Source organism: Dendrobates tinctorius, unplaced genomic scaffold (genome assembly GCF_039654945.1).
Source record: "Dendrobates tinctorius isolate UK_male_01 unplaced genomic scaffold, ASM3965494v1 ptg000133l, whole genome shotgun sequence".
Classification (NCBI taxonomy): domain Eukaryota; kingdom Metazoa; phylum Chordata; class Amphibia; order Anura; family Dendrobatidae; genus Dendrobates; species Dendrobates tinctorius.
In genome coordinates, this window is record NW_027361801.1 from 47,758,573 (window position 1) to 47,783,483 (window position 24,911).

Consider the following 24,911-nt stretch of genomic DNA (forward strand, 5'->3'; position numbering starts at 1 on the left):
AGTGCACAACTGGTTAAAGGGGTATTCCCATCTCCAATAACCTATCCCAATATGTAGTAGGTGTAATAATAATAATAATAATATTTGTAAATACCTCCAATTAGATATGTAGTATAGTTTTTCTGATTTATGTCTCTTTCCTCATTTACAGGCATTGCAGGTTCTTTGGTATCCATCGTTATGGTATCCATGGTTATGATTATTATTATTTATTTAAATAGCACCATTAATTCCATGGTGCTGTACATGAGAAGGGGATTGCATACAAAGTTATAGATATCGTTAACAGTAAACAAATTTACAATGACGGACTGGTACAGAGGGGAGGGGACCCTGTCCTTGCGGACATACATTCTACGGGATAGTGGGGAAGAGACAGAAGGTCGGGGGTGCAGCAGCTCTGGTGGTGGTGAGGCGGCAGCTCAGGTGGTGGTGAGGCGGCAGAATGGTTATTGCAGGCTGTAGGCTTTCTTGAAAAGATGGGTTTTCAGGTTCCGTCTGAAGGATCTGAGGGTGGTGGATAATCGGACGGGTTGAGGCATGGAATTCCAGAGGATAGGGGATATTCGGGAGAAATCTTGGAGGCGGTTGTGTGAGGAACGAATAAGTGTAGAGGAGAGTACGAGGTCTTGGGAGGATCGAAGATTACGTGAGGGAAGATATTGGGAGATTAGTTCAGAGATATAGGGAGGGGATAGGTTGTGGATGGCTTTGTAGGTCAGTGTTAGTAGTTTGAACTGGATTCGTTGGGGAATTGGGAGCCAATGGAGGGATTTGCAGAGGGGAGAGACAGGGGAGTAGTGAGGAGAGAGGTAGATTAGTTGGGCAGCAGAATTGAGGACAGACTGGAGTGGTGCAAGAGAGGTAGCAGGGAGGCCACAGAGGAGGGTGTTGAAGTAGTCAAGGTGGGAGATGATGAGGGCATGTACAAGAGTTTTAGTAGATTGAGGACTGAGGAAGGGACGGATTCTGGAAATATTTTTGAGTTGGAGGCGACAGGAGGTGGCAAGAGATTGGACGTGCGGTTTGAAGGACAGGGCAGATTCGAGAGTTACTCCAAGGCAGCGGATTTCAGGTGCGGGAGAGAGCATGATGCCATTTACCATAATAGATAGATCGGGTAGGGAAGATACGTGAGATGGAGGAAAGATAATGAGTTCAGTTTTGTCTACATTGAGTTTTAGGACGCGAGAGGTGAAAAAGGAGGATATGACTGATAGACACTCTGGGATTCTGGACAGCATAGAGGTGATATCTGGGCCAGAGAGGTAGATCTGAGTGTCATCTGCATACAGGTGGTACTGGAAGTCATGGGACTTTATGAGTTGTCCTAGGCCAAGAGTATAGATGGAAAAAAGTAGGGGCCCCAGGACAGAGCCTTGGGGGACTCCAACAGAGAGGGGGCGGGGTGAGGAGGTAGTGTGGGAGTGGGAGGCGCTGAATGTGCAGTCAGAAAGGTATGAGGAAATCCAGGATAGGGTGAGGTCTTTGATGCCAAGGGAAGAAAGACTCTGTAGCAGTAGGCAGTGGTCAACTGTGTCAAAGGCAGAGGACAAGTCAAGAAGGAGGAGGATGGAGAACTGTCTGTTAGCTTTGGCTGTGAGTAAGTCATTAGTAATTTTGGTCAGGGCAGTTTCAGTGGAGTGGTGGGGGCAGAAGCCAGATTGCAGGATGTCAAGAAGGGAGTTAGATGAGAGATGGTTATGACTACTAGCAACTAGCTGTCTCTATATCAGTGGTCATAACCATGGATACCTAAGGTCCTGCAATGCCTGCACATGAGGAAAGCAACACAGCGAATCAGAAGAACTATACTACATTTCTAACTGAAGATATTTGCAAATATTATTATTATTACACCTACTACATATTGGGATAGGTTATTGGAGATGGGAATACCCCTTTAACCAGTTGTGCACTGATTTGTTACAAGATAGCAACTTTGTTTTGGATGTTGGTGTCTGAACAAGTCCTGACATGTCCAACCTACGTGCTCTCACTGCATAAGCAACCGTCAAGGGGCTTCCCCCCCCCGCATTTTCCACTCATCAGCAGAGGAAGTTCTGTACCGTACTTCATGGACAAGCTGCCAGCTCCACGGCCACAGGGGGGCGCTGTGCAGCTGCTGAGTGCTAAAGCCAGTAGGTAAGGTGCTAAACTAAGGGGTCTCCCTCTATTATACCAGAATGGCAATACATTTTCCCAACCAGGTACCAATGATACAGTCAGAGCAAGCTCCTGTTTGCAGGCGGATATTATTCTGTGCTCCAAGTACTGAACAGACCTTTGTAATTGTAAATTTTGCTGTTGCCCTTGGAACAGACAACTGCTTGCATTGCATATATTCACACAAAAAAACCATATACTAATTCTGAGGAGCAATTATACTTTGCGTCCCCAGATCTTGCTGCCATATAAGCTCATATGATGCTCTGGGAACACGTTACATGTCAGAACAAGCCGTGCTACAGTATATCATTCTATTAGTATTATTTTGAATTATTGTTTATAGAATTTTCAAATTAGACATGGCAATGGTAAGTACGGTAACTTATCTACATGCAGAGCATTAATACCTTTTCATGCATTTCCCAACTAAAATGTCATTTAAACTATAATACAGGAATATTTTACATTGCAGAGTGCAGACTTTGTACATTTTAATATTCCCCTGTTCTTCAAGTAAGAGTTATATTACAGTGTCAGCAGAGCATGAGCAAATTTTGAGACAAAAGTGCAAAATCATAGAGCTGGTAGTTACACAGAATATACAATTTTTAGATGCATCCAAAATGTTAAGTAGTAATAGATAGCAATACAGTAAAACTCCTGACCTCACAGCCCTGGCAGATACAGGACTATAACAAATTCCGGAATATCAGAGGGACATCAAGACGCGAAAACACCTTTAAAGGGCAATTCCAGTAAGATAGAAAAAATCTCTCTGATACAATCTACATACTTGTCCATAGAGTACAGGGCTCTACACCTAGGAGGGAATATAGTATATACCACTTAGGCTGTGTTCACATGGAAGCTTGGTGGACCCAAAGTGGGAACCATTGCCTTGTGCAAGAAGTGTAATCACGGCAGGCCAATAATCCTCAATACCTCTAGTAATCACTTTCACTTCTTTGATACCATTGTGGCTCATGTTAAAATAAAAACTAAGAACTCCTGTGTATAAATAATTGTTCTGTATGCACCTGAAATCAGCCAACCACAGACGGAGCCGTCACCCTTTGCTTGATTTGCAGTAAGAGACAAAGAAACATTAAGAGACTCCGCTTTTCAAAACACACCCCCTTGGCTGAGACACATTGGCTGACACCCCCCTTGGCCGAGACACGTGACTCATTGGCCAACACCCCCCCCCCCCCCCCCCCCCGTGGACGAGACACGTGCCCCATTGGTCGACACACCCCTTGCCTAAGATGCACGCCCCCTCCCATCTGGCCAAGAGATACGCCTTCTTGGCCGAGAGACACGTCCAAGGCATGCTCCTGAACGAGACACGTCCTCCTGCCCAAGGCATAATTCCCACATCCATCTGACTGCTATAAATGGAATAGATCAGGAGAATAACCTCTGTGAGATTTCTACAAGACTGGTTCAGGAACATGCAGAAAATATTTCACTTCCTTAATAGTGCAAACAAGTTTATCTCTTATATATTTTTATTCTTAATTTCTAGGTTAGTTTTTTTTAACAATATTAAAAATAACAGCAGGTTTTTGCTTTGTAATCTGAGAGGTGCACGATGTAGAGGCTGAGACCCTGATTCCAGTGATGTCTCACTTATTGGGCTGCTTGCTGTCATTTTGATAAAATCCCTGTTTTCTCTGCTGTAGATCTAGCAGTGCTCTGAATGCTGAGCTCTGTATACCCCCGCCCACACCACCGATTGGCAGCTTTCTGTGTATACTATTCATAGGCTGATACATGCTAATCGGTGGTGGGGTTGGGGCAGGAGGACCACATGGACCGACAAGCCTAGTCCTCTAGTGATAAGCTGCAGATGAAAAACTGATTTTCTTACAACACACAGTCTAATAAGTGTCACATTGCAGGAATCAGGCTCTGTGCACCTACATTATGCTCTCAGATTACACCGCAAAAAAAACTGCTGACAGATTCCCTTTAACTGTACGATTGATAACAAATGAGGCACTGGCTGGACCTTCAATAATAGATTTTTTTTTTTACAGGAAACCCCATTTATCTCTATACTGAAATTGCCCTTTAAAGTTAGAGGCTTTCATGAAACAATTGTAAGTCGACTACACAATAATTAAAAATTTAAACATAATTTTGCAGTAGACAGTTTTATTCTTAGCATTGGGCTTATTGTGCAATTCAGAAAGCGACATCATCCTTCTTTTATTGCCAGACTATCATACATAGCTGTTTTGTAAGACCTTTCCCATGATAATGTACCAGTATAGTGCGAGTAATGCTTCTCAAGTACGGATATGAATGTTACTAAAGTTCAATCAATCTATGTCTTCTGCTACCTTAAATCCATGACCCCAGGAGGTCAGCCTCAGTGGACCCCAACAGCCAGAGAACCTGGCATCAATAACATGAAATCACGTCTGTACATTGTAGCTGTAACCACCAGATACGCTTAATGCTACAAGATCTTCTTCCTCCATACACAAGTAGTGCATATACCACCCATGGACAATCTATTGGACAATCTATTGGACCTGCTTTGGTTTATAGTCCACACTTGTCTCACAGTCACAATTTTGGTTTGCAATCAGGATCCTTGACCTTCGATTACCAGTTGAAGAGAACATTTTGTCCAAGCGTCATGAAGTAAATTTGACTGCCGCCACCAGATTGTATAGAAGCAAAAAACACCTAAAAAAGAAATTATGAATATGTATAATCACGGAAAGAATGCTAAGAAATTATATATAAAACTTTTTGCCTATAGAAAGCAATTTTTTATCTTTCCATCAATATCTGCATAGCTGTATAAGATGGCATATCTGTCTATTATCTATCTATGTATTATCTATCTGTCTATTATCTATCTATCTATCTATCCCATATCTGTCTATCTATCATCTATTATCTATCTAACTATCCATTATTCTATCTATCTATCCCATATCTATCTATCTATCTATCTATCTATCTCATATCTATTATCTTTCGATCTATCATCTCTCTCTATTATCTCTCTCATATCTATCTATCTATCTATCATCTATCTACCTATCATCTATCTATATGTTATATGGGAGTTATCCTTCTCTCTGCTGTGACTCAGTGTAAGCTTCCTGCTATTCTAATCCCTTCAGGGACCAAGGCTTCCCGGAGTTTGGAACTTCCAGTATAGCACTACTCACTGTTTTCCTCCTCTGGCAACATGCAGCTTGGATCCTGTGTGAAGCTCAAGTTCCTTCTTGCACAATCCTTCACTGATCCTAGTTTGCTGCAGTCTTCCCGGGGAAAACACTCTGCTGTTGGTTGTATAATCCCACACAGTCTCTCAGTTTACCACCCTGCTCTAAAAGCATGGATGGCCTAGGGGCTGACTCCCTGATTCTTCTTAGCTTTACTCCTGGAGGGAGCACATGTTATGGCTTCCAGGAGCGTTCTCCATTTTCCTTCACCTTCACTGAAACAACAATTCAACTCCTCCCCCTCCCAGTTAGGGTATGTCTGCAAAGCTCTAAGCTTCAGACAAGTAAGGGAGTGAGGTAAATTGTGTGTGTGTGTTGTGGTCTTTAGCAAAGAAAGCATAACTCCCATTGCTCACAAAACACATACAAAACAGTACATATTTAACCCTTTTGTGGTGATAAAGACGCAGGGCGCCACAGCAAAATACTCGGAGGACACCCGAGCATGCTCAGGAAAAGCCGAGCAATGAGTGTACTCGCTCATCACTAGTCTCCGCTTTAAATAGACTATCAAGATGGAGTAGGATGGCGTGCGGCCTGACAAGAGTTGTCTTTGACAGCTTTCCCCTCAAGTAATAGATTTTCATGAATAGTTCACAGCAATAAAGAAAATAACCCTGGGTCGGTCAGACGGCTGCCATTAATGTCCAACTCCTGTCCAGTTTATTAGATATGTCCCTGTCACACGCGGCACTTTTCCCAGACTATTACATGGGAGAATTACCAGATGACAGTAGAGATCACACGGTGACGGGGACATTAGCTTATCTTATTTATTAGCCAAATCTGGTTTCTAATTCCCAAGGCGTGAAGAGAATGGCGAGTAAATCATACAAAACTCAGTCTGCCCAATTAGAGGCAATCAAATCATAATTCCAAAAATACAGAGGCGGATGGATGATTCAGGCTGACCTCAACGTCCTAAAATGCTTTGTAGAAATACTTACTCTACGATGAAATAATCGATCATAACACTTTGTGGTTTTATTTTCCTTCTTTATTTGTATGATAGATTAGAACTGTATTCTACACAATGTCTGTGGAATGGACCGTTGTGTGGGCCATCAAACATCTTTGTATCGGAGCTTTAACTTTCTAAAGCCAAGTTCCCACAATGAGAATTTGTTGTGTTTTTGATGAGACCGTTTTCTGCACCAAATGGCAAATTTGGGAGATGTGTACATGGCATCGTCTAAGTGCTGGTGTACCCATATCATTTTTCATGGCGAAGCAGCTCAGGAAAAAATAAGCAGTGTTTTTCCCAAAGCGCCTTCTTTGTTGTCTTTTTGACATTTTTATAGCTTTTTTATTCATATATAAAATAGTAGCGGCTTCCAAGCGGAAGTCACCTAAAAAATGTTCTGATAGCTTCTTTTAACCTCTTCGTTCACAGCTTTCGAAACTACAGGGTGGGCCATTTATAAGATTAGACCTGGGTGGGCCATTTATATGGATACATCTAAATAAAATGGGAATGGTTGGTGATATCAACCTCCTGTTTATGGCACATTAGTATATGGGAGGGGGAAACTTTTCAAGATGGGTGGTGACCATGGTGGCCATTTTGAAGTCCGCCCACCCAGTTGTATCCATATAAATGGCCCACCCTGTAAGGTATAAAATGAAACAAAACATGCACAGAAAGTTGTTTCAACATTAATGTGAATATGTTCCTATTTTTAATGCATTTTTCCAGATAGATTCTGCATGAAAAAAGAAAGTGTGTGCATATCCTTAGACTACTTGCATTTTTTCAGTGAATTTTTTTTTTTTCATATGTTTTAATCACATTTTTTCTGTTGTGGAATTTGTCTCTTTTTGGTCTGTCAAGTTTTATATAGAAGTCCGGAGGTCTCCAAACACTATTAACCTGCAGACATGGGGTTAATCTGCACATTAATAAAGTTGTGCAGCCGCCACCGTACTTTATTTCTCCAGTCATAGAGGTGCAGCTTCTGTCACCACTCAGTACATAGCGTCAGCCGTGCCCCAGCACTGACTGACAACCAGCTCTGCATTGATGCACCAGTGAGCTGGCTGTCAGTCAGTGCGGGGCGATTTACTTCCGCCACTCACTCACTATGTACTGAGCGGTGACTGAATCCTTGCAGGCTGGACCCCTATGACTAAAAGCCCCGGGCTGCCACTGGGAGGAATCTTAAACATGCACCGCAGGTCAATTTCTGTTTCTGAAGTGTTGAAAAATATACTATTTTTTTATCGCAGAAAAAAAAAACCTGCACCAAATACTCATTGTAAGATCTTGGCTTTCCAGAATTCCAAATCATGTGCTCCTCTTTACACTTAGTTTCATGAAACAATTTTGTTTGCATTCATAGATTTATGCAACTGATACTGACGCACTGTATACAATATGTATTCGATGAGCTCCACCTAGTGGCAGCTCTTGGCAAATGCCTTGACTATGTTGCAAAAATCAGAGGATGCCGTCCATTGTGCTCAGCACCATCCCATTAGAGTGGACAGGTTTTATGTTAAATATGTCATTGGTGAAAAGATCCTTTTTCTTCAGATGTGTAAAATATAAAGAAAATAATGTAACGATTTGGAAATCTTATCCCCTGTTATATTCACAACGGAACATAAAACCTAGATAAGAAGGTGAACATCAGACATTTTTCCATTACAGTTGAAAAAATTAATTACTTCATAAATTGATGGCAGCAAGACATCTACAAAAAAATTGGGGCAGTGCCGTGTCTACCATTGTGTACTACCCACTTTTCTGTTAAACGTCTGGGAAGTGATGAGAACGATTGCTGAAATTTTTTGTTTCGTAATGCGCCAAATGTTTGATATTGGTGGAAGGTCTGGGCTGTAGATGACCAGCTCATCACCAGAACTCTTCTTCTGCAAAGCCAGACTGTTGTGATGGATGCAGTATGTGGTTTATCATTGTCTTGCTGAAATATGCAAGGCCTTCCACTAAATAGACGTTGTCTGGATGGGAGCATACAGTGGGGCAAAAAAGTATTTAGTCAGTCAGCAATAGTGCAAGTTCCACCACTTAAAAAGATGAAAGGCGTCTGTAATTTACATCATAGGTAGACCTCAACTATGGGAGACAAACTGAGAAAAAAAAATTCAAAAAATCACATTGTCTGTTTTTTTTCATTTTATTTGCATATTATGGTGGAAAATAAGTATTTGGTCAGAAACAAGCAATCAAGATTTCTGGCTCTCACAGACCTGTAACAACTTCTTTAAGAGTCTCCTCTTTCCTCCACTCATTACCTGTAGTAATGGCACCTGTTTAAACTTGTTATCAGTATAAAAAGACACCTGTGCACACCCTCAAACAGTCTGACTCCAAACTCCACTATGGTGAAGACCAAAGAGCTGTCAAAGGACACCAGAAACAAAATTGTAGCCCTGCACCAGGCTGGAAAGACTGAATCTGCAATAGCCAACCAGCTTGGAGTGAAGAAATCAACTGTGGGAGCGATAATTAGAAAATGGAAGACATACAAGACCACTGATAATCTCCCTCGATCTGGTGCTCCACGCAAAATCCCACCCCGTGGGGTCAGAATGATCACAAGAACGGTGAGCAAAAATCCCAGAACCACGCGGGGGGACCTAGTGAATGAACTGCAGAGAGCTGGGACCAATGTAACAAGGCCTACCATAAGTAACACACTACGCCACCATGGACTCAGATCCTGCAGTGCCAGACGTGTCCCACTGCTTAAGCCTGTACATGTCCGGGCCCGTCTGAAGTTTGCTAGAGAGCATTTGGATGATCCAGAGGAGTTTTGGGAGAATGTCCTATGGTCTGATGAAACCAAACTGGAACTGTTTGGTAGAAACACAACTTGTCGTGTTTGGAGGAAAAAGAATACTGAGTTGCATCCATCAAACACCATACCTACTGTAAAGCATGGTGGTGGAAACATCATGCTTTGGGGCTGTTTCTCTGCAAAGGGGCCAGGACGACTGATCCGGGTACATGAAAGAATGAATGGGGCCATGTATCGTGAGATTTTGAGTGCAAACCTCCTTCCATCAGCAAGGGCATTGAATATGAAACGTGGCTGGGTCTTTCAACATGACAATGATCCAAAGCACACCGCCAGGGCAACGAAGGAGTGGCTTCGTAAGAAGCATTTCAAGGTCCTGGAGTGGCCTAGCCAGTCTCCAGATCTCAACCCTATAGAAAACCTTTGGAGGGAGTTGAAAGTCCGTGTTGCCAAGCGAAAAGTCAAAAACATCACTGCTCTAGAGGAGATCTGCATGGAGGAATGGGCCAACATACCAACATCAGTGTGTGGCAACCTTGTGAAGACTTACAGAAAACGTTTGACCTCTGTCATTGCCATCAAAGGATATATCACAAAGTATTGAGATGAAATTTTGTTTCTGACCAAATACTTATTTTCCACCATAATATGCAAATAAAATGAAAAAAAAGCAGACAATGTGATTTTCTGGATTTTTTTTTCTCAGTTTGTCTCCCATAGTTGAGGTCTACCTATGATGTAAATTACAGACGCCTCTCATCTTTTTAAGTGGTGGAACTTGCACTATTGCTGACTGACTAAATACTTTTTTGCCCCACTGTATGTTGTTCTAAAAACTCTACATAATGCTGAGCATTGATGGTGCCTTTCAAGATGTGTAAGCAGCCCATGCCATAGACACTAATGCAGCTTCATACCATCAGAGATGCAGGTTTGCGAAATATGGGCTGATAACAAGCTGGAAGGTCCCTCTCTTCTTGAGTCCGCAGGATGCGGCATCTGTGATTTCCATAAATAATTTCAAATTTGTATTAACCTGGTCACAGAACAGTTTTCCATTACGCTTCAGTCCATTTTAAAAGGAGATTTCCCCCCTACTAGACAGCAACATTTCTGGATTGTTTAGATATATGGCTTCATCTTTGAATGATAGAGCTTTACCTTGCATTTTTGCATTTAACCGATGATTTGTAAGTCCACGCAGTTTTTAATGCAGTGCTGTCTGATGTCCTGTAGACCATGACCGCGTATGGCGACTCCAGTTTTCTTCTCCATTAACCAATCCCTACCCAATTCCTTCCTATGCCCTCACCCCTGAAATAACACACTACAACTTAAATTCTTTTTGGATAATTTTGGCCACAGAGGCCAATTTTATTAACAAACAATAACATTAACCATAAATATCAATATATTAACCATAATGCAATATGAGGGGAAGGTTCTTGGTGCTAAAAGATCTGGCTATAAAACATTTTTGGCTCAAAAACCAATGTAACGAACTCGACCACCATGTTACCCTCAGCCGTCCATTCCCAGCTCGAGGGCACCGTAACTCCCGTTCAGGGAGACTAACCACCAGAGCTCCCGAGGTAAAAACCCCGTCCAGAGCCCATAACCAAAAAGCCAGATCCCCCATACCATTTTAAAACTGTCGGGAATATTACTTCCAAATCCTTCCCCGACAAATCATCGTCAACTCCAAGAACCCCACCCCCCGCCCCCCAGCCACTGTGATGACAGTAACCACAAACAATCCCTATAGATCCCACCGACTCTTTTCTTCTTATTTCTTTTAGATATCCCTTAACACCGCCTACCCCGTATAACCACATAACAGGGAGGGTGGGTGGGTCTTTGCTCCTCTGCTTGCAGCTCCAGAGTGAGGCTTTCCCGCACGTACTCCCCACTGTCCAGACTGCCCGCACTCCTCCCTTAGCCCCCGTCCCCGCCAATCATATCCTTCAGGGCCAAAACAAGTTTAAAAACTTGCCCGCCCACTGCAGTCATGGGGGGCTTCCTCCAGGCTGTGCCCTCCCCATCCCCCTCCTTGACCGCGTATGGCGACTCCAGTTTTCTTCTCCATTAACCAATCCCTACCTAATTCCTTCCTATGCCCCCACCCCTGAAATAACACACACTACAACTTAAATTCTTTTTGGATAATTTTGGCCACAGCGGCCAATTTTATTAACAAACTATAACATTAACCATAAATATCAATGTATTAACCCTAATGCAATATGAGGGGAGGGTTCTTGGAGCTAAAAGATCTGGCTATAAAACATTTTTGGCTCAAAAACCAATGTAAAGAACTCGACCACCATGTTACCCTCAGCCGTCCATTCCCAGCTCGAGGGCACCGTAACTCCCGTTCCGGGAGACTAACCACCAGAGCTCCCGAGGTAAAAACCCCTTCCAGAGCCCATAAACAAAAAGCATGATCACCGATATCATTTTAAAACTGTCGGGAATATTACTTCCAAATCCTTCCCCGACCAATCATCGTCAACTTCAAGAACCCCACCCCCCGCCAAACACGAACAGCCCTGACCACCTCAGACTCGTGAGTGCCCCAAAACCACCAAGGCCCTCTCAATCCCCTCCTGTATTGCCAATGCCCATAGATCAATTCCAATAGAATTTAAATGAACCCCATCGTCCAACCAGAAATTACCGACACCTCCCTCCAACTCAAAATGCCTCACACTAATGCCCCCATTCCTGGACACAAATCCAGAGACTGCCCGATTCAATTTAACCCTAGCCCTGTTAATCCCTTTTAAGGATCTCGCTTGCCTCCGATTCTTTCTAGGAACCACGTCCGACCAGACAGTTAACACGTTTGGGAAACACGTCCACAATCTCAAGAAATCGGAACGTATGTCCCTAATCAATTCCCTGACTGGCCTTACCCCTAAATCGTTACCCCCAGCATGTATAACAAGAACGTCGGGGGGTCTGTCCAGGCGAGCGGACTTGGCTAATTCCGGGAGCACCCTGCTCCACACCATACCTCGGAAGCCCAAAAACCGTATCAGAACTTGCTCCCTCCTAAAGCCCAATTGCCTACCATCTGGCCTTGCGTCAGCTCGTAGCGCACCCCAATACACGTATGAGTGTCCAAATATCCAAGCCAAAAAGGGGGCGCCACCTGGAAAAACAGAACAGAGTATAGAAAAAACAAATCCCTTAACATACAGCAACAACAATTAACGCCGAACATACAATAAATAACAATCCGACTTCCACCTGCCAATTCTCCTGATCACCTCCGCCCCCAGACCAAGACTGTCAGCCTCAGTCGCAACCCCGATCCTAAAGGAATGGGACCCATACATGTCCGGGGGGAGGCCCAGCTCTGACAATCCCTTCTTCAAAACCGCAATGAACTGGAAGTGGGACAAATAGGTGCCGTCCGCATGGCACAATAGAGGACCCATTCTACCTGCCCACTCACTCCAATACGTCTCCAAACAACTCCGTGGGCACATTACTGCCCCTTCGACTGCCCTTACCCAGTTGATCAGTCTTTGAACGCCGAGTCCAAAAAACAATGCCCACCGCCCAAAATTCCACGTCTTCTGCCAACACCCCTCCAGCTGAGACCCTGCTGCCTGAAACCACCTCGCCAATGTGCATTGCCCCGAAAAAGGCCAAAGAAAAAGCCAATCGAAACAGCGCCAGCTCAAAACAAAAAAAGTGCAAATACCCTCCAGAACTCTACCTAAGCCCTTCAACGTACTGAACGAAATAGGCCTTCATTTGTCAACCACTTTCTTACCCCTGCGAAACCCTCTCGACGCCTGCCTCACCAAAAATTGTTTTGTCACATCCGTCGTCCCCTGTAATCTAAAACCGAAAGCCAATCCCGCTATAAACTTGTTTACCTTAGCAGCGGACCAAGCACTGTCGGCCGCCTTCCCAATTAAAAACAATACCGCCAACATCCTATCCTCCTCGCTTTCGACCCCGCCCCATTCCGACACCCAGCTCTGCCATACTCGCCACGAGGATTCATAAGCCGACCAGGTCTGATGCGACAACGATTCCCGAATCAGTCTTCCTGCTCTTCCATAATCACTTGCCACAGATAAGAAGGGCATTCCACGCCCGAGGCCTCCGCTCCTGGTGCCAACTCTCGAAAACGCCCCCACTGAAAGCGAGATAAAGAATCTGCTATTGAATTTGTCACACCGGGCACATGCACTGCAGAAATCCCTGCATTCAACTCCAAACACTGAAGAACCAAAACCCTAACCAATCTGATCACCGGGGGAGACGAGGCGGACAAACTGTTAATCACTGCCACTACATTCGCGTTGTCGCAATGAAAACGCACCCTCCGATTCGCGAACATAGGACCCCACACCAAAACAGCTACCACAATGGGAAACAGTTCCAAAAATGCCAAGTTTAACAGGCCCAACGACTTCCATGCCTGCGGCCACTGCGCCACTTCCCTCTACAGTAGGTGCCGTAACCAGAGCTGCCCGCCGCGTCCGTATAGAATTGCTCAATGTTTCCTCCTGCATCAAAGACCAACCGTTGTAATTTTGCAAAAACTTCTGCCAAACCGCCAAATCCTCCCTATGCTCCTTAGTCAAACGAACATAATGGTGTCCATAATGTCCATAATGGTGGCCGTCGCACCGGCCAGGTGCCGAGAAAAAATGCGGCCCATGGGCATGATCCTACAAGCAAAATTCAATCTCCCCAATAAGGATTGCAACTCCTTTAGGGGCACTTTCCGCAACTTCGCAATCCTATCAACTTCTTGTTTCAACAACGACAACTTGTCTTCTGGCAAACGACACTCCATCCTTTCTGAATCGACGACTATGCCCAAAAAACCTATAACGGTCTTAGGGCCTTCAGTCTTCTCATCTGCCAGTGACACCCCAAAACGCTCCGCCACCCAAACCATGGCTGCCAATGCGTTCTTACACAACGGTGAATCCGGGGGACCGATAAAAAGAAAATCATCCAGATAATGAATGATAGATCGTATGCCTGCAACATCCCTTACCACCCATTCCAAAAAAGTGCTATACATCTCAAAAAGTGAACAAGAAATTGCGAAACCCATCGGCAAACACCTATCGAGGTAAAATTCCCTGTTCCAAAAACAACCCAACAGCGGGATGCTCTCCGCATGAACTGGCAATAAACGAAAAGCGGATTCTATGTCTGACAGCAAGTTTTTAACAGAGAAAGGAACCACGTGGCCGGGAGGTGGAATCCTGAAACCTTCAACAAAACCATTCCAAATAACATTGGCCTCCGCCCGAGCCGGGTACCTACTTAGAAAGGGGGCCATCTCTTGAATTCTCACCGGACTCTCCCCCTTGACCGGCACCCACTTGTGGCTTACCCTTCCCTTTTTTAAAACATTTTGAAGCCCCGTGCGAGCTACCATTGCAGTGGGAGCACACGTGCTTGAATTTGCAGCTGTTCCCGTACTTACACTGCCCATCATTAAATTGCCAGCACGTTCCCGACTTTTCCTTTCCTCCCTGGGCCGTCTGACCACCACTTCCGTGTCCTGTTTGCTGACTGCCACTGCCCCCGCTCCCATGAAAGGACTGCCCATACCTCACTGGAGCCATCACCTTCAACCACAACCCGATATCCTTCTGATCCCATTTTATCTCCGGCCGTACCGCCTTCCTCTGTCTAAACTGCTCGTTGTATCGCAGCCATGCCTGCCCCCCATAAATACGATGCGCCTCCCCAACAGCGTCGAGATAACAAAACAGGCCAGAACATTTATCCGGAGACTTTTCACCTATGACACTCACCAAAATAGCGAATGTCTGCATCCAGTTTACAAATGTCTGCAGAATCAGCCGCCACCTCCTCTTTTCCTCTTCTTCTTTCTTACTGTCATCCTTCTTCCCCTTATCTAGTTTGAACTTTTCCAACGGAAGGAGGGGGAATATCTCAAGGCCCCTCAAAGCATACATAAACCTCTCCCTTAGCCCTATCATCCAGTTTTATCCTATCTCCCTTGTCCGTTTCGGTCTGCACCGAGACAGATACCCCCGCCGATGCTCCTCCGTCGCATTCGACTGAGCGCAGAGCCTCACCTTCTGACTGAGTGCTGGACCCGCGACCCGCTAACCATGCCCCCGCCGGAGATGGGACTGCCTCACCAATCACCCCCCCTCCAGTCTCTTCAATATTTGTGACATATTGTCTAAAATATCCCTCAGCCCGGGCAGGCCCACTACGCCCCCTCTGCTCCCTACCTTCCCCCAGGCTACCCCCAACCTCCCGCAATACAACCCCTGCGGGCGACATACAAGACATGGATCCATACTCACATAGCTGTGTGGGTGCTGTGTCCCCGCCAGCCGAATATCCCGAGTCCCGACGTCCTCCGTGATCCTGATGTCCGCTCCGCTGCTCACGGCCCGCGCCCCTGGCCTCCCCGTCACCAGGGGGACCTGAGCACGTGACTCCTGCCGTTCCATTGAACTCCCACCTGAGCGGGACCTACGTGGATCCCTGGACCCGGACCGGCCTGACCGGTCCAATGCTCCCTCCTGCCGGCTGCCAGACAGCCGCTCCTGGCTGCTCGGCGCTCTCTCTGTCCAGCTTGCAGTACTGGGGCGTCATCAAACTGGCCCCTCCTGTCCTCTGCGCCACTCAGCCCGGCGCCCCGTATGTCAGGCACCTCGGGGCGGGCCGCATCCCCGGAAGCGCCTGCCGTAGCCTCTGCTGCCGCCGTCCTCAGCGTCGTCGCCCGCTCCCTCTGCCCGCCCCGCCATTGTGGCGCAGGCCTGCCGCAGCCTGCTCCTGGGAGCTGCCGTTGTGCCGCCGCACCCAGCGATACTTCGGCCCCCGCCCTTGCTTCCGGTCTGGCCTGCTGTTCCTGTGCGGCTCCCACTCTCCTCCTGCTTGCGCCCGTGGGCCGGCTGGGCGGATTCCTGCTGGGACGGGCGTTGGGGGGGAGAAGGTACCCCACTGTGCGCCGCCCGCAGGGTCCCTGGAGGGGCTCCGCAGCCGTCGCCTGCTGAGGCGCTGTCACCTCCGGTGACAATCTTTCTGGGGGCCGCGTCCTTCATCCACGCTGGCTGGTTCCCGGTGAATCGGCTGCCCTGAGGAGGGAGGACAGCTGGGTCTGAAGCCATCCTCCCCTCCTGGACTGTGCCATGTCCTGGAGCCGGGACAACAGATCTTCAACGGTCTCCATCTTCTTCTCTGCACTGTAAGGTGGGTCTTCGCTCCTCTGCTTGCAGCTCCCGAGTGAGGCTTTCCCGCACTTTCTCCCCACTGTCCAGGCTGCCCCCACCCCACACTCCTCCCCTAGCCCCCGTCCCCGCCAATCATATCCTTCAGGGCCAAAACAAGTTTAAAAACTTGCCCGCCCACTGCAGTCATAGGGGGCTTCCTCCAGGCTGTGCCCTCCCCAGCCCCCTCCTTGAGCATTCAATATTAACCATCAATCTTGTCCTTTGTGTACATGAATTTCTCCAGTATCAAAGTCTTTCCAACTGAAGAAAATTCTTCTGAGATTGTTTCACAATTTTGAGACACAGTTCTTATAGATTTGTGACCTCTGACTATCTTTGCTTTTGAGAGACTCTGCCTCTCTAACCTGCTCTTTTTTTACACAGTCATGTGACTTAGTTGAAAATTGACCCTCCAACTGTTTTTAATTACTTATCCAGCCTTTTGTTATTCCTGTCCCAACTTTTTTGAGATCTGTTCCTGCCATCAGTTTCTAAATTTGTTACTTTTTCAAATGAAATGGAAAAATGTCCAAATTTCACCATTTGAACTGTGTTCTATATTCAACTGTGAATAAGATATTGGGACAAGAGGTTTCCAAATCATTGGGTTCTTGTTTTCTTTAAATTTTCCAAAGTGGACCAATTTTATTGAGGGGGAGAATTGGAATTGCATAAATATAATAATTTCATTCTTTTGGCTGTTACAACAGCAGCAACATTGTATCTTTACATTTTTTAGGATGCCCTCTCTCTATGTAAAAATTAATTGCAGTTGATTTTGACAGTGATAATTAAGGAGTGGAAAATCGGCATTACCTGCGTTCATTGCAGCAGGATGTTGACTGCTGTAAATAGTACAGCTTGGAGCAACAAGAACTCTTGGTCCATATTTTACTATTACATATGGCGTAGGAATGGGTTTGTGGCCATTACATATAGTCGGTTGTCATACAGGTTTTGGAAAAAAGAGAATTCATCAACGTCTATATGAACAGAATTAATTACTATTAGGCTATCAGTTTTTATCTTGAAGAATGAATGAATGAATATCTCCTACTCTGTATAAATCTTCTAAGAAAATATACTACATGAGTCTTCTAACAGTGAGCGCTGGTAACCAACACACATTTCCTTTATTTTGCTCATAGTTGATAGCATTCCTAGATGAGATTTACCTTGTCATTTCTTTCACACAAAAATTTTAGCTTCTGTGCCTTCTTGTGCATGAACACCCCTTCTAGAGTTCCCGTCTCTCCAGAACGCAGCTCGATTGCCTTCTCCCCCCAGCCCATAATCTGATTGGACTGAAGGTATGCTGCAAAAGGGTAAATGTAAGTGGTTAATTTTAAGGATGAGGCTGTTGCATTGCCTTAGCTACAAATTACAAAAGCGAACAGGGAGGTTTTAAATAGCTGAGCAAAAATATTCACAAGATGCCAGGTCAGCGTTTAAGTTCCTCCTTCTTCCAAAAACACTATAAAGAAGCCCTCTTCCTCCCATCAAAGTTGTTATGATCTTAATATACTGCAATCATCATAATATTTGGCACTGTGTACTTGCAATTGCTCATTTTGCTTTTTTACCCAGTTAATGCTTCTCTTTTTTTTCTGCTCTATGTAGAAACAGGAAATTTATTTTTCCTACATGAGTCGTCATTAGAATTATAATTCTACATCACTGCAAAGTCATTCTCAGCCCAGCTCCACCTCCTCTTCAATTCCTGACCCAGCTGCACCGCTTCTTCCCCTGCCAGGGACTTTGCAGTGAGGTAGAATTGTAGTTCTAATGATGAATCCTGAAAGGAAGAGAGACATTCCTGTTTCTACATAGAGTGTAGAAAGATTCAGCTAGTCACTCTTTAATCACGTGATGTCATAGACCTAATGGAAAAGAGAAGAATTATCTGGGTAGAAAGGCAAAATGAGCAATTGTAAGTACACAGTGCTATAAACAGTAATATGATTACAATATATTAAGATAAAAACTTTGGTGTGAGGAGTGCTTCTTTAACAATGATCTGAGTGGAAGATGCATGAGACGCAAACATAAGGCAGGAGATAGCGTAAATGTATAGTTAACTTTTATTACCTGGGTGCAGTGTAGCTTTAGGCTATGTGCACACGCTGCGGATTCTGCTGCGGATCCGCTGCGGATTTGGCCTCTGCGGATCCGCAGAAGTTCTGCAGACAGTGTACAGTACAATGTAAGTCTATGTGATTTATAATCCGCTGTGAACATGCTGCGGATTTTCAACTGCAGAAAAGCTGCAGTTTTGTATCCGTAGAAGGAAATGACATGTCAATTCTTTCTGCGGATTCCGCTGCGGTTTGCCACCTATTCCATTGTCCAGGTGTCAAAACGCAGGGGAAAACCGCTGGCCAATCCGCAGGTAAAACCGCAGGTCATTTTAGCTAACATGACAAAATGTCCTATCATCAGTTTTTTTGTGTTAATTTTTTCTATTTTTACAACTTTTTTTTAGATATTATAATCTGTATTAAAAATCAAAAACAGAAATCTTGCAATTTTCTCTCAGCCACTGGTGCTTTTTTAGACTCTAACTTCCTGTTGTTTCAGGAAACAACACATGTACTTATCCACAATAGTCAGACCCTAACTCCATCTTTCATATCGAGGTGTGCTATGATGAGTCACCGAAGGAGGAAAAAACAAAATACCAGCCAAGTCCAGAAAAACCAGGGAGGCCGGCAGCCACCGGACCGCAGACCCCCGAACCCACCCACAACAACCAGCAGCAGCCGCGGGGGGCCCCCACGGCGCCCCAGACCCCCCGACCACAGCCGGAGAGCCACACAGCCCAAAGACAGAAAGGGGAAAAACTAAACTGCCCCAGAGCAGACCTCAAAGCAATAGGCAGCCCCCAACATATAATGACGGTGAAGCAAGATGAAAACACTAACACAGATAGAAAGATAGGTGAAGCAAATGATGGGGCCCAAGCTAACTAGATAGGACAGGATAGGAAAGCTGCTGTCTGCCATCCGCAAAAACCCTATCAAAATGAGCCAACCGACTGATAGGAAAAGCAGGCCATGAAGTCGCTAGGCTTCAAAAGACTATATCAGCACTCAGGTATATTCTGAAGACAGAGCGAAAGATCAACAGATCAGAGACAAAAATGGAATTCAGCTCACCCCCGGCCGGGGATGGCAGAACTCCCAAAAAACAAGGCAAAACAAAAACAAAACTGAAGAGTACAAAGCAGAGCAGAAAAACTTAGCTTTGAGACGCAGGAATCAGACTGGTCTCCAAGAATCCAGCAGGAAAATCACCAGCCAGGAAGAAGGGCGTCGGCAGCCTTATATCCAGTCCTCAATTCCAGCCACCCAGTTATCATCTAGCTGCCCAGGTGTTTGGTAATCAGTCTCACTACCTTCCTTCACCAGAGGAGGGAGTTCATCAGACCTCAATGGTGAAGGGAAAAATGAACTCACAACAGAGGTGTTTAATGAGCATGTGCAAAAGTCATTGTGAAGGGAGGGAGAGCAGGGTTAGCTATGACATTTGTTGTGATTGAGGGATCCTGTATAATCAATGGTGCAGAGAAATGTTACCTGTCATTGTAATCATGCCCTTGATGAAAAGGAGTCAAAAGTGGCGCAACAGTTTGGTGGGGTGAAGCTATATATTTTTGATGAAAAGGCAATATAAGTAATTACTCCCATACTGCTGCTTTAACAGCCTGCAGCATCCTTAAAGTATGTTATTATTTTGCTGAGGACAAACCCTTTAAATCATTTTGTAATGGTTTTCTGTTAGGCGTCGGTTTCCTGCAGCTGCACAGCGGGAATCCAGAGCCTTGCATCCTGCGGTCTCCCATTCTTCTCCGACTGCTCAGGAGCCTGCACAGCAATCTCGGCGTCACAGGCACTCTACTCAGACCAGCTCTGTAGGACTGGTTGTTGCTGCCACCTCTGGGTCAGCAATAGCAGCGCAGGCTGCCCTGTAGCCAACCACTCCAGTGGCTAAGTCCTCTCGTCACGCTACTGGGCACGCTCACGAGACGATCTCCCATTGGAGATCGGGAGTCACGTGCTCAGGTCCTTCTCCTGATCCGATTGGTCCATCCCAGAGATCTGGAAGGTCCCGCATGGCTATAAAAGGTCCGCATGGCCGCTCAGCCATGCGCTAGTGTAGTCTCTAATTGCTACTGTGTGAATGATGATGGATGCATGAACCTGCGAATGACTCATTAAGATCCCCTCCCTCTGATATTACGTGCGTGGATAGGGACTTAGCCTTAGAGTCAGCGCCAGTCAGTGGCATGCTACAAGCCACGGTGCTCATCTCCACAGAGCTAGCGTCCAACAGTGCGCCCCTCCTGGGCATTGTCGTATAGCGGCTGAGTTATATGCCGCGCTGCAGTCAGCAGCACTTGTGGGCATAGCGACGCTGCACGCACGGTAGGTCTAGACGGACACCGACCCTGTGTCTTGGGCCCGAGTCCTGTGACCATATACACACCGCTGAGGTCAACAGGCTCAGCATTTATGTTTATGCCTTAAGGCGCCTCTGTAAATATAACAGAGTACGCCCAGTGCACACCGGGTGACGTTCAACCCGTGTGCGATATACCGCCATATTGTGCATCTGCCATTATATAGCAGCAGTTTAACACCTCTGCACGGTGGACCCCAGGCGGCGAACGCACTTTCTATTATTTTATATTTAATGCGTTCCGCCGTCCCTAACACTTTCACTCCACTCTGACAGGCGTGCACTTTGTTGTGTTGGGAGCTAGGGTGAAATATAAAAAAACTGTACACGCTTTATAATACATCGAAGGTTGAGGCCAAAAGTACAAAGCAGCTGAGTGTAATGAGGCATAGGAACTCAGTATGACATCCGTAGATCTGCACCTGATGCCATGTTCAGGCCGGATCACGGAATGTCCTTTACGGGGCTGATATATGAAGATTATTTATAGGATTTGTGTTTATACATGAATGTTCAGGTCTGATTTATTCCCTTGTAAACTTGACCTCAGCCTGACTCTGAAATCATTCTAGAAAACCTACCTGTTAAGGTCATCAGGTAGCTATACTAAGCAATAATACCAGATGGGAAATATACATAGAAATGACATTCTAAGGTGATATACTACACTACTTGCACCTCTAGTTTGTTAGGTGCAAATATATAAAAGAATCCAAAGTATAAATGCATAAAACATCTACATAAAATAATATTTTAATTATGAGTATAGAAGATGTCTCCATGACCTAAAAAAAAAATTAAAAAATAATCTACTGTAAGTTTTTTGTTTTTTTACTTTACCTCTATTTTTTAAGTAAATTTATGAATACACAATAAATATTTGATAAGAGGGTATCAAACACCTGGGTTACCTACTTATTGGAAGAGTAAGGCTCCCATGACTTCCATTCTGCCAGGTCTAACAAACTACAGCTTGCACATCCAGTAGAAGAGGTTGTCCTGGACTTTAACATTGATGGCTTCTCCTTAGGATAGATTATCAATGTTTGATCGGTGGGGGTGCGACACCCAGTACACCCGCTGATCAGATGTTCCCAGTGTTGGCGCCAGCCTGAACTTCTCAATTATGGAGCTACACAGCTCAATTGATGGAATAGTGGCAGCAGCCAGGTACTGCACATCCACCCCCCATTAATTTGAATAGGGGCGGATGTGCAGTACCCGGCCAAGGCCATTATACAGTCAGAGGAACTGTGCAGCTCCTTAATTGAGTAGTTCTGGCCAACACCGGGAACAGCTAAACTGCAGGGGTTCAGGTTGTCGCAACCCCACCGATCAGACATTGATGACCTATCCTTAGGATAGGCCATCAATGTTAAAGTCCAGGATAACCCCTTTTGAGGGCTGTGTGGTCAAACCTTTGTGAGCAGGTGGTTGCAGGATGCAGTAACGGACAGGAGGTAGAGCAAGGGATTAACAGTTTTTACAACAGATTTTTAATCCACACTGGGAGCAGAATTGTTAAATTGGGATAAGGCAGGGTATGGGTATGATGCAGGTAGAAAGGAGAGCAAACAAACAAATCTTAAACGTATAACTTATCCGGTCCAGGCGACTCCCAGAGTGGAATGTCCACGAGCAGTAAGATATCGCCAAAGCAGTCAGCGTGCGGTGAGTCCGGCCTAGTCCTCCAGACGTGGATGAGCAGGGTCCTGGGAGAGTGGCGAATCCTTGCTAACTGACGCTTGTTCCAGGTTCCGGGAAAGCAGGCTTGCAGAGGAATAGAGTTCAGCGTCTGGCCGGAGCTTATCGTGGCCTGACTGGTATGGACCGAGGTTTCAGGGTACAGTTGCCGACAGCATGCCCGGTCTTTTTTAGGCGGCAGGCGCGCGGCATGGGCCCGGAGTCTCTGTCACTTAGCCTTTCGGGAGGCAGCAGACGCTCAGCACGTTCTTGATCACAGTCTCTGGCAATGCTAGCATGAATGCTGCAGTGCGGGCCTACACTGCCCCGGTGCTCAGGGGACAGAGCACTTGCTTCTTCCTGCCGCGTGCTGTCTCTTCCTGCCAAGTCTGAACGCTGCCGTGCGTGCGCTCCCCTATTAAACCTAGCCACGCCCCTGCTAACAAATGCAAAGGTCGATCTGGGTCTCTAAGCTTTCCCCCGGACAACAGAGGAGACAGCTCCGACAGTTCCGGACCTGGCGTAAAAGAGGTACCCCCGGCTCGGTCCTTTTTCTTACACCTCCATAATCAGCCTCTGGATCCATATATCACACATTTATGACATATTGTAGATTTGCCATAAATGCATGAGATTGTGCCCATAACGTTTAGGCTTTCCAGTCTGTACGTAAGTGGCCAAAAACTGTTAAAAATACATTTATCAGTAGGTAATAACATCAGAAGTGATGCAATAAGCCGTGGATTCCAACTTTAGTATCTGCCTAAACATCCCCTCTAGTGGCTGCTCCAAGTGTGTTTGATATTTGGGTAAAATTAGTTGGGTATAAGGTGAAGGCAAAAAAAGCAATTGTGAAAAAAGAACAATATTAGGGTCTGTTTGAAGTTTAACAATGGAAACACATGTCAACACAGGGGCTGTGTGCACAAAAACTATCAGACTATTTGCAAAGTAGTTTCAGGAGCAATTAAAAGCAGTGGAAACGGCATAACTATCACCAGATTTCACAATACAAGCTGCATATAAATAGCTCTCTTAGTCCTGATGAGGCTGGTGCACCTACTTTGAAATACCATGTCAGAAACGCTGTGTAAAGCCTCATATAAAGGTGAACATGATGGAAGTCCAGCTATAGAGAGCTCATGAATACAAGTGCATTCAATCTCCACCCGCTCGTCCCTACTCATTGCTGCAGCTTGTAATGAGCAGTGTGAGATTCTATCAGCAGGAAGGACACTGAGGAACTGTCAATCAGGCTAAGTGGGAGGAGATTGATTTTAAACTATCGTAAAAGAATTATGCAGCCATTCTGATATTCACAGTAAGTACACCGGCCTGATATGGTCTTTTTTAATGATGCATGCAGCTTGTATTGTACATTTTTTTTAACAATTCATTTTAAACCAGGCTTTATAGGCTTTCATTTATTTAGATAAATATTTTTATGACAACAGCACAATATCTCTCTAGCGATCATTGGCTAACTCACATTTGGATTTGTACATTTGCTTTTGACTCCAGCCATATAAGAGAAAATCAAGCCCCCTAAACCTGTCCCGCTATCCACTAATGTATTCCTACAAATTGATTGCATAAAGTAGAAGTCTCATCGTCCATGTGAGATTACAGCTGACAGTGCACGCTGATAAAACACGGCCGGTGTATATACTTCTACAGCTGAAAAGATAGTAAAAACATGCCGGCCCTCCTGACGGATACCGGAAAAATGGTGGAAATCTACGGCCAGAAAGCGATTAAGCTATTGATTAACATTAGGCATCATCTCTAAGGAAAAAGTCAAATATTGACTGAATAAACAGCCTCTTGCCACCTTCTAAGAAGCTTTTATCATAGATCTTGCTTGTTTACATCGGGGAAATGGAGACAGACAAGTGTTCTTCTGGTCGTAATCCTGCTCATAGGAAGCCTGCAAAAGATGCTATGATTTCCATGCACAGGCAGCACTTGTCTTGTACGCTTATGAAGGTGAAAGTCTTATCATAGACAGACTTTTAAAAATGTCAGTAAAAGTGTAACCATCTGATTGCTCTAGTCCCAGCTCACGTACCCTCAGCAAACAGTCGGGAAGCTATTAGATGTATGGCTATCTTTGTAATAGAAGGTCACCTCTAGCCAACCAGAATCCCTATCCATTCTAGCTTCTAATGGGAGGTTCCTACATCTAAAGTATTCATATGGACAGCACGGTGGCTCAGTAGTTAACACTGGAGCTTTGGTCCTGTGTTCAAATTCTTCCAAGAACAACATCTGTAAGGAGTTTGTGTGTTCTCCCCATATTTACGTGGGTTTGCCCCAAATTCTCCATTGTCCTCCCACACTCCAAAAATACGCAG

General features: G+C 45.3%; 1 protein-coding gene across 1 annotated transcript in view; it reads right to left on the minus strand.

The window, feature by feature from the left end:
• Window positions 1–3,371: 3,371 nt before the first annotated feature.
• Window positions 3,372–24,911, minus strand: part of NRK (Nik related kinase) — a 427,476-nt gene continuing 405,936 nt past the window's right edge. The window contains exons 31-32 of the mRNA XM_073543628.1: window positions 17,592–17,731; window positions 3,372–4,866 (exon numbers count right to left, since the gene is read on the minus strand). Coding sequence (XP_073399729.1) covers window positions 4,783–4,866; window positions 17,592–17,731 — 224 coding nt within the window. The 3' untranslated portion in view covers window positions 3,372–4,782. The remainder of the gene's footprint in view (window positions 4,867–17,591; window positions 17,732–24,911) is intronic.